The 16,494-nt window shown below is 46.4% G+C and overlaps 1 protein-coding gene across 3 annotated transcripts in view; it reads right to left on the bottom strand.

The window, feature by feature from the left end:
• The window catches only part of FAM171A1 (family with sequence similarity 171 member A1), a 128,985-nt gene extending 114,013 nt beyond the window's left edge, over positions 1 to 14,972 (bottom strand). For all 3 annotated transcript variants that reach the window (XM_041766148.1, XM_041766150.1, XM_041766149.1), the window contains exon 1: positions 14,700 to 14,972. In XM_041766148.1, coding sequence (XP_041622082.1) covers positions 14,700 to 14,796 — 97 coding nt within the window. In that variant the 5' untranslated portion in view covers positions 14,797 to 14,972. The remainder of the gene's footprint in view (positions 1 to 14,699) is intronic.
• Between the last annotated feature and the right edge of the window lie 1,522 nt (positions 14,973 to 16,494).

Raw genomic sequence — 16,494 nt, 5'->3', positions numbered from 1 at the left:
AGGACATGGACTCTTTTTCAAATGATTTATAACCTACAAAAAAAGCTACAATTCACATGAATGGTGGTATGGCCCTAGGACTGCATTCCTCCCCTTCTCCACATGATTCTTAGCCTTCAAGCCCTAGCTCCCAAGCCACCTCCCTGTCTACCCAGGTAGTTAAACCCTCCTCTGAACCTCTATGTGCTTTGCTTTTACCTATAGTGCTTTTGTTTATCTGTGCTTCTCCCATAGGAGCTTGAGTTCCTGAAAAGCAGGGGTTGGGTCTTAATTACTTCTGGATCCCCAGAGCTTGGAGCAAGAAGAAGTGACTTATAATGCCTACTTTGAATAGAAACATGTGAGCTATGCTTGGTGGGTAGCATGACTGCTGCCCAGGAAGTGGGTGGCTCAAACTGTCCAGAGATCATGACTGAAACAGTGAGGGTGAGTATCTAAAGCAACCAAGAGACATACTCTAAGAGGATAGGGGAGGAGCATGTATGTAGGACTACCATCTCCATGCTGTACCACAAGCCACACACCCCCACCACGTAGAAAAAGGAATAATCTCTTTCCTAAATACCTCTCAGGATTATGAGGAATAAAACAATAATAGACTTGAAAGCACTTGAAAATCTATCATTTAAGAAATTAATATTATCAAAATTTCAGTGGTGAAAGGTAAGGAAAGCTGAGACTTTATTGTGTGCATGGATGTGTGGATAGGTAGATGGATGGATGAGTGGCTGGAGGGTGGATGGGTAGATGGATGGATGGATGGGTTGCTGGAGGGAGGATGAGTAGATGAGTAGATGGATGGATGAATAGTAGGTCATTAGTCATGAAAAGAGCTAAAAGGAAAAGAAGTACCCAATTTCAAATCTTGCTAGGCCATTGTCTCATGTAAATGTCTCCTTAAGGATTCTGAATTTAGAAATGGAAAGATATGAGTAGGGAATAGTCCCACCTAATTAGCAAAATGTTATCTAATTAGTGCGCATAAAATATATCCCCGGTCCGAAAGCTAGTAACTCTTCTCCTGTTTACTTAGCATTTATGTAGTATTTTAACATGTATTGATTTAGAAGGCCTATGTTTAATATTTAATGCAACATCTAATAGATTTCCATCAAGCCACTGAAAGAAACATCATTATAAGCCAAGATTTTATTTTTACATTTGAAAAGGCAGATGAGGTTCAAGATGGTAAAACAAAACAAGACAAAACTATTTCAAACAGTAGTGGGGAAAGTGCACAACAGGAACCTTTTATCATTTTTATCTTTAACTAAAAACCTAAGTTACAGCATAAGAATCAAAACACAAGGTGTGCATTAAAAGCCATTTTAACAGTTTGTGCTGCCAAGAGGTGAGTGAGCTAAATAAATAAAAGGATCACTTTCTAAGTTCAATTTCACTAGGCAGTCTCTAAGTTTATGGTAAAGGGAAAAAATGTACCCACAAAACTGTGCACGGAGTATATGCCCTATGCACCAAGTGAAATAGTTTAGGAAGGAGAGACTTAATTTTGCGGCAGCCAAACTGGTAACATTTGGACAAGCTGTGGACTGAGGGGGCTCCACACATAGAGCCTAGAGAGCAAAGCTGCATTTTAAAAGGGCTCCCTGTGCTCCAGCAGATGGGCTGTAAACTTGACCAGACTGCAGACACTGTGTCCTCCACCCTCCACCAGTTGAATGCATTAACTTTTCTATTCCTTTCCCATATGCTTTATCACACATTCAAAAACATGCACAGCAGATGATAGGTAACAAAGGAAGAGATCAACCAGCCGAGCAAGAATGGAAAAATCTTGTTCTAAAGGAGACCTCTAAAAGCCACTTACCTCCAACCTCCCATTAGAGGGGGATATTTTAATAATCAAATGACATTAAACACAAGCAACTTCTTTTGTGCCATCCTTAGGAAGCAGCTACTGCTCTTCTGTATTGGGATATTTGCCATAATAGCCTTGCATTTATCTAATGCTATCTGCTTTCCTAACTTGGAATAACCACAGATTTCCTTAATATAAAAAAACAGACACAATAATAGAAGGGCTAGCAGTTTCCAGAGAATGATTTTCTATCACGTTAAACACCGAATAATCGTAGGGCTCTGAGGTTCCACATTCAGGAATCAGATGGAACAAATGAATCTCATGAGCACAGAAGCAAGAAAATATTCTAAGTTCGGCAAACAAAATTTCTCCTCTTATGAAATCTTTATTTTAATTTAAACAACAGAAGGGTGATTTATGCCACTAATTCTATCTGGGTAGAAATCCAAAGAAACAAGACAAAGGGCTTGGGGAAAGTACCCCCACTAACAGGGCAACAGTATATACAGCAGGGACACTGCTGCAGGTGTCACTGTTCCTGGCATGGATACAGTTTCTAAAAGGCAGGTCTGAAATAGAATAAAAGTTAGGAGAGGCCACATGGGAGGAGGAAATAGAACTGAAAAATAGAGGACTTGATTTAAACACCACTTCTTCCCTAATCCCAGACACGGATCTCTGGAACAGCCCAGTCCCACAGAATCTGCACATGGACATGGCAAGAGCATTTGGAATGTCAAATGTATATTTGTGTATAGGTTAATGGCACAAGCAAAAGAAATAAGGAAACAACCATATCTTGTCTAGATTTCTAACGGATATACCCAATTGTTAAGGGAGGGTTTTTTTAATCACAAGGAATTTCATTTTTCTCCAGTAGATCTCTTGGTATGCCCAACTCGGATTCAAAGTTTCTGACTTCTGTGAATCGATGTTAGAGCTTTATTATTTTAACTTTTTAAAAGAGGCTATTAGAATACTTTGAGGAATTGACTCAATATACACTCTTGACTCAAAAGGATTAATGAAGGGTCCTGAGTAATTTCTAGAAGCTGCCTGGTTATGAAGAGATCCTGGCACTTGTTTGAGTGTATTGATTCTTACACTGTGCAACTGGCATATACCTGGAGGTCTCCCTTAAAGAGAACAAACATCACCAACAGTGACACCTGGCTCAGTTGGTTAAGCATCTGACTCTTGATTTTGCCTCAGGTCATCTCTGCACTTGTTCTGAGTCTTGAGTCTGCTTCTCCTGCTCCCTCTGCCCCTCTCCCTGTATGTGTGGATTCTCTCTTCCATAAGTGAATGAATGAATGAATGAATGAATGAATGAATGAAATCTTCCAAAAAAAGAGAACAAGCATTGAAACAGTCCTATCTAATCTCAAGTCATATATAACCTACATAACCTCACAGTATGCAAATGTTACATTCTGGATGGGTTACATTTATTTTTTCTTATTCCCTCTCTACCCTGACACACACACTTACTCATGCACATGGATGCACATGCATGTACCATGGCTTATCTGGCAGGTATGTGATAAAGTAGTTCTTTTTTTTTAAGATTTTATTTATTTATTCATGAGACACACACACATACACACACACACACACACACACAGAGAGAGAGAGAGAGAGAGGCAGAGACACAGGCAGAGGGAGAAGTAGACTCCATGCAGGGAGCCCGATGCGAAACTCGATCCCGGGACTCCAGGATAACGCCCTGGGCCAAAGGCAGACGCTCAACCACTGAAGCCACCCAGGCGTCCCATGATAAAGTAGTTCTACATGATCAGATGGGATATTCAGTAAGGAGATAATTTGGTTATGTGATAAATTTTGATAAATTATCAAAAAAAATCTGCATAGAAACATGGTTAAAAATAAACATAATGGTGAAACCTCAACTTTGATTTCTAAAAGTACTCTAACATTCTTCAAAAACTAAAGCCAATTATAGCTGGAAAATGAAATGTATACAATGGATTGTAAACCTGCCCACAAAAATGGTTAAAATTAAACAAACAACACCAAATGATGGTGTGCAAGGGGAGCAACAGAAATTCTCACAGGTTTTTGGTGGGAGTATAGAAAGATACAACCAATTTGGAAAAAGGTGTGGCAGTGTCTTGTAAAGTTGTTATGTTTTAGCTTTGAAACTAAACATTCGCCTACCCTATAACCCAGCAATTCATTTTTTTGCAAGAGCAACAAAAACATGTCCAAAGAACAACTGTATAAAAATGTTCATAGAAACTATATTTACAATGCCCCAAAACCGGAAATAACTTGTATATCTATTAATAGGAGAATGGATATACTGTAGGATATTCACCCAGTGGAATACTATTCAGCAATGTATTGATACAAGCAACAGGTGGATGTATCTCAAAAAAAAAAAAAAAACAGTTATGGCAAACAAAGAAGCCAGTGTACATACTGTATGATTCCACTTAGTTCTACGATAGGCAAGAAAGTATCCATAGTGGAAAAAATCTGAACAGTGGTTGCCCCTAAGGCATAGAGGCAGAGATTTATTGGAGGCGGCATGAAGGAACTCTCTGAAATGATGGTAATATTCTGTATCATGATGGGACTTGCACAGGTATAAGCATATGTCAACACAAGATCGGTATATTTCCTTATATGTAAATTTTCCTTTGGGAGAAAAATCTAATGTTAAATACTAATTAATGACACGAATGCTGCTGTATTTGGAGGAAAGGGCACTGATATTTGAAACGTACTTTAAAATGCATCAAAAAATAAGATGGATTAATCAACGGACTGATAGGTAATAAAACAAGTACAGTAAAATGGTAATTGTAGAATCTAAGTGGTGAGTATGAGTAAAATTCTTTCCATTTTTTTTTTGTATGGCTAAATATTTTCATGAAATAAACTAGAAAAAAATCTGTTATACTTCCATAATAGCATCATTTAAAAATGTATTTTCAGGATCATTGTGTAAGCAAAAAGGAACGAAGAAAGTTTTTTTTTTTCAAAGAGTGAAAAAGATTAAACTTGTGCAAGTAAATTCAAATGCCAAATAAATACTGGTATTTCACACTTACTTCAGAGTGAATGAATAAAGCCCTCACTTGATGCCATAAGAACAAGGGCCTCTCATTATGCTCTATGGATCTAAATATACCTGAACAATGTTTTACAAATAACCACATCCTTCCACCTCCATCTCTCCAGTTGTTAGGCCCTAACAAGTTTCTCTTGTTATATAAACTGTCTGCCAAATACTAACGGGCCTGAACACAAGCCAGAAGATTCCCCCAAGCTCAGCTGGGTGTAACACCAAATCCCACCCTGCTCGACAGGACCTCCCTCAAAAACTCAGGAGTTACTTGTATGAGATCCTTATCACTTCTACACATCTGGACCCCACACAACACCAAGCACAGAGCTTGGCTCTTAGGAGCTGCTCAGTAAATAACCATTCAAGGTTGGTTTCCATGGTTCAAAGGCAAACAGGGACCACACAAGGGAGTAGATTCGTCTTTCTTTGTAAAAATGACCAGGCCCATGAAGAACCCTTTATTTGTATTGGAAAAATGCAATAGGATCAAAATTGTGTGAAATTATGATCTAATCCTCCAAATCTTATGATGGCAGCACAATCTGAGGATACAGACAGTCGGCTGAGTGTCACAGAGTGGACTCCGCCACTTACTGTAGGACTTTGGGCCAACGGTTTAATTTTGCATCTTACTATCTCACTTTTCTATAAAATGAGGTTGATATTTACACTTCACGGGAGTGATGTGAAGACTAAAGAAGATAATCCACCGAGGATGTACCCTCACGTCTGGCAGGTAATAAGCACCCAGTGCATGTTAGCTATTCATTATTAGTATTTTTCACATCTCTGTGAATGAAGCAGAGCGTGCCTGCCACGATCACACTGATTTAACATTTAATATAATACAGGTATGATAAATATATACCATTTGCTGAATTCAGTAAATCACAGTTACAGAAATAAATTTCATTTTCAGGTTCTCAGCATCAAAATGCAAAAACTAGGGACTACATTAAGCATCATGGTTGGTATCCCATAAGCTGTCCTAGGATCTCCTTGTACACGAGTCTGTCTGACTTAGAAGGTCTCAGGGCAGCAAAGGATGGAGAAGTTACTTGTCCAGAGTCCTTTCTGGAACTTGCCAAGGGAAGATGTTCTGCTATCCACCTTCCCATTTTCGTCGACCTCTACGGCAGGGAAACCTGCCTTCCTATCCTCTGTGGCCATTGTCCCATCATCCACATTACGGCTGTGGCAGGCAGAAGGAGGCCCCAGAGGAAGTCTACACCCGTACCCCTTGAACTTGTGAATATGTTATGTTAAATGGCAAAAGGACTGCAGAGGTGATCAAGGTTACAGACTTTATGATAGAGAAATTTTCCTGGATTATCTGGAGGGCTCAATCTAATCACATGAGCCCCTTTTATTTATTTATTTAATTAATTTTTTATATGAGCCCCTTTTAAAAGCAGAGAAGTCTCTGGCTGTGGTTGGAAAGATGAAGCAGGAGGAGAAGCCTGAGAGAGGTGAGGTATGAAAAGGTCTCTGGGTGCTACTGCTGGTTTAGCCATGGAAGGGGCAGGTGACCGACTGCAGGTGGACTTAAGGAGCAAAGAAAGGCTCCAGCCTGACAGCTGGCAAAGAAAGAGGAACCCTGCCCTGAAATCTATCTGCAAGGGACTAAATTTGGACTAGAATTTGAATCAGTTTGGAGGCAAATTCTTCCCCAGAGATTCCAAAATGGACTGGGGTGCAAAGGACACACACCACCACTACACCCAGGAACTACCAGGGTAAAGAGGAGGAGCAAGCACCTCATCCACTGAGGCTATGCTACCGATTATTGTTTTAAAATCAGAATCTTGGGATCCCTGGGTGGCGCAGCGGTTTGGCGCCTGCCTTTGGCCCAGGGCGCGATCCTGGAGACCCGGGATCGAATCCCACGTCGGGCTCCCAGTGCATGGAGCCTGCTTCTCCCTCTGCCTGTGTCTCTGCCTCTCTCTCTATCTCTCTGTGACTATCATAGATAAATAAAAATTAAAAAATAAAATAAAATAAAATAAAATAAAAAAAATAAAATCAGAATCTTGGGGTGCCTGGATGGCTTAATCAGTGAAGTGTCTGCCTTCAGCTCAGGTCATGATCCTGGGGTCCTGGGATTGAGCCCAGCAAGGGGCTCCCTGCTCAGCAGGGAGTCTGCTTCTCCCTCTCCCTCTATCTGCTGCTCTCCCTGCTTATGCTCTTTTTTCCCTGTCAAATAGATAAATGAAATCTTTTTAAAAGTTATATCAGAGGGGTCCCTGGATAGCTCAGTCAATTGAGTGTCCAACTCTTGATTTCAGATCAGGTCATGATCTTGGGGTCATGAGTTTGAGCCCTGCATCTGGCTCTGTGCTGAATGTGGAGCCTACTTGGGATTTTCTCTCTTCCTCTGCCCCTCCCTGCTTGTGCACACTTTCTCTCTTTAAAAATAAAGTAAAACAAAAATCTTCACAAAAATTTTACATTAGAAAGCTTTCCCTCAATACAAATTCAGTAATTCTTCCATTTAAATTCTGAGCTCAAAAAAAGTACAGTGAGGCAAAGGAAATACTCATCTGACTTGGAAATAATTAACTTTTCTCATTAAACTCACATTTCCTTGTCCCTATGAGGTGCAGTTAAAGCAAAACAAATAAAATGATAAAATCATCTTTTATAAACTCAACACTCACTTCAAAGGTATCTTTCGCTATGGCAGTTTTCCCTGTACCACTTGCTCCTTCCCACAAATCCAAAAGACCTTGCCAGTGTTCACATTTGAGTATGTGTTTATGTGTTTTACATAAAATGAAGGGTTCAAAACAGTTGAACATATTAGATCTATATTTAATCATCTTATCTCCCGATTCAACTTATTCCCCTTCTCTTTTCTCCCAGCCCCTGAGGTCTGAATCCTATACCCTTGCTTGAGGTCAATGTCCAGAGAACCCATCAGCTGCTATTCTGGGACCTGTCCAAATGTCATGGAACTTCCCTGTCTCAGCTACACTGAACCTCTTTGTTCCCAGTGAGATCGAAACTGCAGGAGGTCAAGCGGTTTTTGCTCTTGCTGTGTTGCCCCACAGGTGCACGGTCCAGGTGTTTCACTCCACTCTCCCTCTGCACCAGGGCCCAGGGCCGAGAGCGGGTGGGGTCATCTGCCTAAGACAGGCACAGATATTATAGGTGGTGTGCTGAGCCCGAGACAGCGTCTGCTGAGCCCCTGAGACAGTGCCTGGGAGGCCAGTCCAATTTTGGGGGGAAAGATTCATCTTTTCATCATATAAAGGCATTGGGAGGCCTTCAGTGACATTTGATTACAAGGTTCTTTTACCTCATTTAGTGGCCAAGAGATATGTTTTAATAAAAATCAGGCCAAAATTTAAAAGCAACCAACATTTCTGGGGTACCTGGATGGCTCAGGTGGTTAAGAGTCTGACTCTATCTTCTTTTTTTAAAGATTTATTTGAGAGAGAGGGAGAGAGAGAGTACCCGCTCATGAATGTGCAAGTGGAGAGAGGGGCAGACAGGGAGGGAAAGGAAGAGGGAAAGAATTCAAAGCAGATTCCCTGGCTTGGATCTCACAACCCTGAGATCAAGCCCCAAGTTAGGCTCGGCACTAAGTATGGAGCCTGCTTGAGATTCTCTCTCCCTCACCCTCTGCCCATCCCCTGCTCACTCATGTGTACAAGTGCTCTCTAAATAAATAAACAAACAAACAGGTAGGAGTTGGGGGGTTTCCATATTCTCCCTATAGGTATGGCTAATCCCAACTCTAGAAGGTTGGATGCACTCTGTTTACAAACAAATCACAGCCTCCTGAGTTCATCTGGAAAAAAAAGTCATTTGGTAATAGTGATGGGGGAGGTCCTTAATGCACTCCCCAAGGATTCTCTCAACATGGCTCCCATTTGGCAGGATTTTGTTAAAAAGATGCAAAAATTCCATGCACTTCTCCAAATGTTATCTTCAGCAGTTCTGGTGCCCCAGAATGGTCCATTGCCACTGTACCATTACCCTATCTGGGTGCCCATTTCTTTTTGTAGTTCTTGGGGGTCAGTATCTGTATCAGTTTCCTATTGCTACCATAACAAATTACCACAACTCAGTGGCTTAAAACAACATAATTTTACTGTCTTACAGTTCTATAGGTTGGAAGCCCAAACAGTATCGGCTGGGCTACAATGAAGATTGCCAGCAAGATAGCATTTCTTCTGGCCATTGTGGGGGAGAATCCATTTCCTTGTCTTTTCCAGCTTCCAGAGGCTGCCTGTATTGCACGGCACATGGTGCTTCATCCATCCTCACAGCCAGCAGTAAAAATATCTTGTCTCTCTGACACTGACCCTCTGCTTCTATGGTCACATCTCCATCTCTATGATCTCCCCATCTCGCTCTTGTTAGAATCCTTGTGATTATATTGGGCCTACCTGGAAAATCCAGGATAATCTTCCCATCAGAAGATCCTTAACGAGCTCTACAGTGTCTCTTGCCATGTAACTAATATATCCACAGGTTCCAGGGTTTAGGACGTGGACATCTCTAGGGATCATTCTTCTGCCTTCCAAAGGGTCCGTGTAATGAGAAAGTGCCATGAGCTCAGGTCACCTTAATTCTCTTGGCCTGAGTTTGACCTCAAGGTTCCTTCTGTACTTCATAAATGCATCTATCCTGATCTAAAGATATTTACATACATAAAAATAAATAAATAAAAAATAATGATATCTACATAAATGTGCCATATAAATATGCCTGTAATGCTACTGACTGTGTGGACTACAAGGTGGATAAGTGATCTTAGGAGATACCCAGATTTTGAGTCTGGTTAATAGACAACTTTGGGTATGCTAGGTTGCATGTTGAAAGATGAGGAGTTGGGGGCAGACTCGGTGCACTGCAAGGGAGAGGTTTAGTAGCATGTTGGAAAAAAAGAAATAGAGCTAAGACATCATGTCAAGGCAAGAAAGAGAAAAAATGCAATCATCCACATAAAAGGACTTCATTACTGGAATCTGTGTGGATTAATAAATTCTGTAAAGAGTAACTGAAAGAAAAAAAAAAAAAGAGCAAAAGTTTGCAGCCTGACTTGAATCCAGGAGGAAGAGGAGCTGGCGAAGAAATCATTTCAAATGGAGGCTTGACCAGAGGAAGGGAGAATCACCCGAAACATGCTGACATAACTGCTTTTAGGGAACTTATTATGAAGTCTTTCTAAAGTTGTGAATTGCCTCAAATTCTGCCTATTTGCAAGTTTGACTTTACGAAAACAATAGCTTTTTTAATGTAGGGCATAGTATTGGGTCACACTGTAGAATTTCTTTAAAAACAATTATTTCATACAATTAACTGGTCTACTTACAGGGCTAAAGCTTAATTTTAAAAATCCATTTCTGGGTGCCTACTTGGAGGAGTGAGCAACTCCTGAGCTTGGGGTTGTGGGTTCAAGCTCCACACTGGGTGTAGAAATTAAGAAAAATAAAGAAACTTAAAAAAAAACATTTAAAATACACTAAGTTCCATGTTTGGTGGAAATGAATGATTTAGCCAGGGCTGAGGTCTTTAAAAAGTCCTTAAATTAAATCAAATGTGAAATCAAATGAAAATGACTTATTCACAATTACTTCTTTGTAACTTTATCAAACTGTAATAGCATTATTCGGGTACGTGATAATTTCCATTAGACAGGTTGCACAAAAAAGTACAGGAGGTATTCTTCCATTTAGATTTCTGAGAAATTTTTATACAGTTTTTCTTTCAATAGTATTATACATACCTATGTTTCGTCTAACTTATTTCCATGTGACTTCTTAGTGTGTAGTATTCATTAAATTATTAAATGCGTATTTCCCAACTACAATAAAAATGTGCAGTTAGATTTACAGAGGTATCAGTAATTTTTTTTAGAATGAAGAGTTAACTAAAACTTAACAGGTACTTTCACTTGCAAGCTCAGTTTAGAAATCTATACAGTATTTTCCCTTTTTTGGTTAGAGTGTTAAGCAAATAAGCTGTAAGTTACAAAATGTTATAGGAAAAGTACAAACAGGATACAAAAATAACTCATAAAGTCATTTCCACGCCTTTGCCAGAAATCACCTAGATTTTTCTGTTGCTTTTGCAAAGTTCCCACACCTGGTGTGCAATAAAGCCCAGTGGCCTCTGCAAGTCCAAGTACTATACTATAGTTTCCCAGGATGCGAGCCCATGAATTTTATTTAGATGTTATGTTCTTAACATAATAGCAGCATAAGTCATGTTTGCCGGATGATCCTCCTGATGTCTTACATTGCTTCGTGGTCTTTCTTGGTGTTCTAATAACTGAAATTTGAATTTGGCAAAGAATAGACCTCTCAGAGAGAAGAAAGACAGCCAACCATTCACCTCAAATGTTATGACAGATTGTAGCTTTTCTGAGATGAACATAAAGTTAGCACATCATTGCAAAATACCTTACTATTAGATACTGAGCAGCAAACTAAAGATCATACAATTTAAGTCTGAGCATGAAGTCCTTAACCTAGCTCTGACCTTTCTTTTTGGCAAGCAAAAACAGTGCTGGGCTTCGAAACTACGTCTCTATGGAGTGCATCTGCACAGCTTACTGCGCTTCAAGGCGTGCTCCCTCTAGTAAGCCAGCCGCAATGCACAGTTGTCCAAGAGGTGAAAAAAATAAACAATAGCCAGTACTTCTGAATAAGCCTCTTTTTTTCCTCAGAAAAAAAGTAGATGCCATAAACACTATGGAGAAACTTAGATGAAAACAATAAAAGCATGCAATCATATTCTAGAGCTAGTTCAAATTCATGATTAGCAAAGCAAAACTTCACTTTAGCAACTGCTGCCAATGAAATCCCTTTGCTGGGTCAAAGCAGCTACGGTGAGAAGAATCTGAAGCCAAACTTTAAATTCTATCTTGAATATATGGAGAACAAAGCAATGCCAAGAAATTTTGCAGATGTTCATTTCCTTAGATGAAGTAATAAAGACTCATTTAATAAAGAAGGTGTCATTTATTCCCACGGATGTTACTGCAACAGTATACAGTATATATCTGTGTGTTCCAGGTTTTTAAGATAGTTTTGCCTAAGCCATTTCTAAACTCTGTTGGTATATGAGGTATGTGTACAATACATGTTCAAAGCATGATTCAAGTAACCATTTCTACAATAAATGCAAAACTCTTATAAGTTAGGTTTTGGAGAAGGTAAACAGTGAAGTTTTCCTCTAAAAAAATGCATCATGTTGCACTATAATTTATGTATTAGTGGTCTTCAATCCTTCACTCGTTCAGCCCTACCTAAACACCAACTATGCACAAAACAATCTACAACCTGCTGTGGAATCGCAGAGTGAAATCAGATGTAGCATTTTCATTCCTTGTGTATGTGATCTAGAAGAGAAGAGGTGAATTTAAAAACTACATTACAAGTTGGGTGTCAAGATGGCTTGAAGAAATCAGTTGGGGGAAGGGGACCTGCCAATGTCAAAGGAGCAATTGTCCGTTTTCTTAAAAATGGCCCTCACTGAAGGGCACTTGGGTGGCACAGTCAGTTAAGTGACTGACTCTTGGTTTCAGCTCAGGTCCTGATCCGGGTCATGGGATAGAGCCCCTCCTTGGGGTCTGTGACACCTGGCTTGGGCCGCTGTGCTCAGTGTATAGTCTGCCTTTCCCCCTAGCCCTGCGCATCCTCTCTCTCTAAAATAAATAAATCTTTTTTAAGAAAGAAAGAAAAAAAAAAGGTCCTAGTGCAAAAGGATAGTGAGACCATGACTTCTGGGGGAGCTCCTGGGCTCAACACTTTAATAAGCCATCCTACTCTATCAAGGTAGTAATCCTGGGGGAAAAACATTCCAAGACACTTGGTCTTCCACTCAAGCCATACCATGTACTAAGACACTCCAAAACATGGTATAAATATCCCCACTAGTTGGCTATTTCTCACGCACCTCATAGAAAATTCCATTTCTGAGAGTTTAGTTACCCAATCTGATTTTTAGCAGTAATATTTCTGTAAAGTGCGGTCTTCAACCTAAACCTAGCAGGTTTTGTTCATGACTTTTTTTTTCCCCAATGGAGGCCATGCCTTCCTCTATTCTATAAGGGCATGAACTTAATGTTTCTATATATTCATATTTCAAGTGCAAAACACTCAATCTGTTCTTTGGAATTAATGGCCTCGTTGAAACACAAATATCATATTCATTAAAATAGCTGATTCAAAGAGCAGTAGGGTATTAATGAAAGAGGCTACAATTCTACACCGATGATCTAATCTTCTAAACATTCATTTCCTACCGAAGAGACATATGGGTCTTTTCTGTACCTTGTCCATGCCCCCTTTTCCACAATATACATTACTAAATTTATACACAGTTCCTAACAGCCCTTCTCTATCACAGCTATAGAAAAAGCAACGCATGAAGGAGATGCCAGCAAATGGTAACAGCAAGTGACGACGAGGAAAACCTTTAATTCAACATGTAGGTAACAAGCTAAACCCAGGCGTCTATGGGTAGAAGCCTCCTTGCCTGTCACAACATCGCGGGTGGAAGTCCACCCAGGGCTCTCTGCTCCCAGGCGGTCTAGGCTCTGGATATTTCTAACACAGGGGGAGGACGTTAGCATGAAGAAAAGGGGGGAAGTCAGGGTCTGTGCAAGGCGATGGTGCGCTCCTCCTTCGTACCATCCTCACGGCCGACCCTACAGGGCATGCAAGCATCCTTGGGGTGGGGGGGCGGAGGTCTACAGTGCAGCAGGGGAGTCTCGGGGAGCCCCGGGGAGCCCCGGGGGGGGCGAGGGAGGCCCGACTGCGATGTCCAGGGGGGCTGCGGATGCTCGGCCGCCGCGGCCTCATTCACCCTTTTGCAAAGGCCGGCAGGCAGCGGAGGAGCACTCGGTTCCGTCCCCACACGCCTGCAAAGGCAGCTCCTGGGTACCCCCCTCAAGAAATCCTTATTTTAAAAACAAAAGACAGGCTCGTGGCCATTCTCAGAGGCGGCCCCACGACACCCAGGTCTGGAAAGCAGATTTGCAGAGGCCAAAGATTAGACAAAAGGCATGAGCTGGCGACAGACAGACCCGGTGATGATTTTTTTTTTTTAAAGTCCTCAAGGCCTCCCAGTTCTAATTCCGTCTCCCCCTTCTCGGGGACGACTCCGGGGGGCGCCGAGCAAATCCCTCGAGGCCTGGAGGGGACGTCGGACGGGGAGGGAGAGGAGACCCCGAAACTTTCCCGAACTGCGGCGGGCTGGCGGCGGGCAGCGGCCGCGGACCTCGGGCTCCGGGGGGCACCCGGGAGGCGGCGGACACCCCCCACCCCCCACCCCCCCCCCCCGGCGCCGCCGCCAAACGGCCGCATTCGGCCCCCGCCCTGCCCGGTCTCCAGGACCGCGGCCCCGAGCGCGCAGCGGGCGGCGGCGGCGGCGACCCGGGGCAGCCCCGTCGCCCCAGGGCGAGGGCGAGGGCGAGGGCGAGGGCGAGGACGGAGCCTCGCGCCCGGGTCGCGGCCGAAGGGCAAGGCCCCCGGGGCGGCTGCAGGCGGGGCCGCGCGCTCCCCTCGGCCGCCGCCCCCGCGGGAGCCCCCGCGCCCCGCGCCCCGCGCCCCCCGGCGGCGCCGCCCCCTCGGGAGCGCGGCGCGGGGGCTGCAGGCCGGCGGCCCCGCTGCGGCTCGGGCCGGGGCCGGGGCCGGGGCCGGGGCCGGGCCGGGCGGCCGCGACACAATGCGGCCCGGGAGGCCCGTCGCCGCCGCCGAGGCCCGCGGCCGACACAAAGCCCCGCGGCCGCCGCCGCCGCCGCCGCCGCCGCCGCCGCGCACCCACCTTGGGCTCCGGCGCCGGGCTCCCGCGGCGCCTTGGTCCCCGCCGTCCAGACGCTGCAGCCCAGCAGGCAGAGCAGCAGCGCCGCCGACCCGCTCATCTCCGCGCCGCGGGCCCCGGGCGGCTCGGCTCGCCCACACCGGGACGGAGCGGCGCGTCAGGGGCTGCCGGGCGCCGCGCCTCCCTCCATGGCGCTGGCCCCGCGCGCGCCGGCCGCCGCCCGATTGGCCCGGCCCCGCCGCCGCCGCCGCCGCCGCCGCCGCCCCCGCCGCTCCCGCCTCCGCGCCCCGGCGGGCTTCCCCGGAGAGCCGCGGCCGCCGCTCCGCCGACGCCTTAACCCCTTCGTGCCCCCCGCCCCGCCCGCGGGCCGCGCCCGGGCCCCGCCGTGGTGCCACCTGGCGGCCGCCGGGCCGCGCCCACGAGCCCCCCGCCCCGCGCCCACGAGCCCCCCGCCCACCCCCCCGCCCACGAGCCCGCGCCCACGAGCCCCCCGCCCCGCGCCCACCCCCCCCCACCCCGCGCCCACGACCCCCCCCCGCCCCGCGCCCACCCCACCCCCCACCCCGCGCCCACGACCCCCCCCCCACCCCGCGCCCACGGCCCCCGCGGCGACGCCCCTCCGCTCCGCCCACGCGCCCCCCACCCCGCGCCCACCCCACCCCCCACCCCGCGCCCACGACCCCCCCCCCGCCCCGCGCCCACCCCACCCCCCACCCCGCGCCCACGACCCCCCCCCCCCGCCCCGCGCCCACCCCACCCCCCACCCCGCGCCCACGACCCCCCCCCCGCCCCGCGCCCACCCCACCCCCCACCCCGCGCCCACGGCCCCCGCGGCGACGCCCCTCCGCTCCGCCCACGCGCCCCCCACCCCGCGCCCACCCCACCCCCCACCCCGCGCCCACGACCCCCCCCCGCCCCGCGCCCACCCCACCCCCCACCCCGCGCCCACGAGCCCCCCGCCCACCCCACCGCCCACGAGCCCGCGCCCACGAGCGCCCCCGCACCGCGCCCACGAGCCCCCCGCCCCGCGCCCACCCCACCCCCCACCCCGCGCCCACGGCCCCCGCGGCGACGCCCCTCCGCTCCGCCCACGCGCCCCCCACCCCGCGCCCCGAGGCTTTGGACAGAAGAAAAAAAAACACCTGCATTTCGGGGCTGAGGCCCTCGCACCTGTGAACAGAGCGGCCTCAGGACGCATTCGTGTCTCGGGGCGTGGCCTGCCTCAGTTTCCTCGGCATAACGTCACCTGCGGCGACTCAGCTCCCCAAGATGGACAGACACCCGGTGTTGAGGGTCAGCGGAGTCAGTCTCTGGCCCCTGTGAACTGTGGGAGGCCCCCTGAGCCTCAGTGTGCCCCGACGGACGGCCCCACGGGCGTTTGCTAGGCTGTTTCCAGAAGGTCAGGGTGGGGAAGAAATGTACGTGTGTCCAGGGCCTAGATGATGACCCCCCACCTTTTGTCCTCGCAATATATGATCTAAGAGATCTGCGGTGTTGTCCCCATTTACAGATTAGAAAATAGAGGCTAAGGAAGGGTAAGAATCTGTCCAAAGCCCATACTGGTCAGTGGCAGAGCCAAGGCTGAAATAAAATAATCAGTCTGGCCCTCAGGTTAAAGCTCCTCGCAAGGGGATCCTTGGGTGGCTCAGCCTTTCAGGGCCTGCTTTGCCCAGGATGGGGTCCTGGGGACCCAGTATCGAGTCCTGCATCAGGCTCTCTGCATGGAGCCTGCTTCTCCCTCTGCCTCTTCCCCACCCGTGTCTCTCATGAATAAATTTTAAAAAAAAATTTTTTTTTT

The sequence above is a fragment of the Vulpes lagopus genome, chromosome 8 (assembly GCF_018345385.1).
Source record: "Vulpes lagopus strain Blue_001 chromosome 8, ASM1834538v1, whole genome shotgun sequence".
NCBI lineage: Eukaryota > Metazoa > Chordata > Mammalia > Carnivora > Canidae > Vulpes > Vulpes lagopus.
Note: the sequence above shows the minus strand (reverse complement) of the source record. Positions and strands in the feature narration are given on the sequence as shown.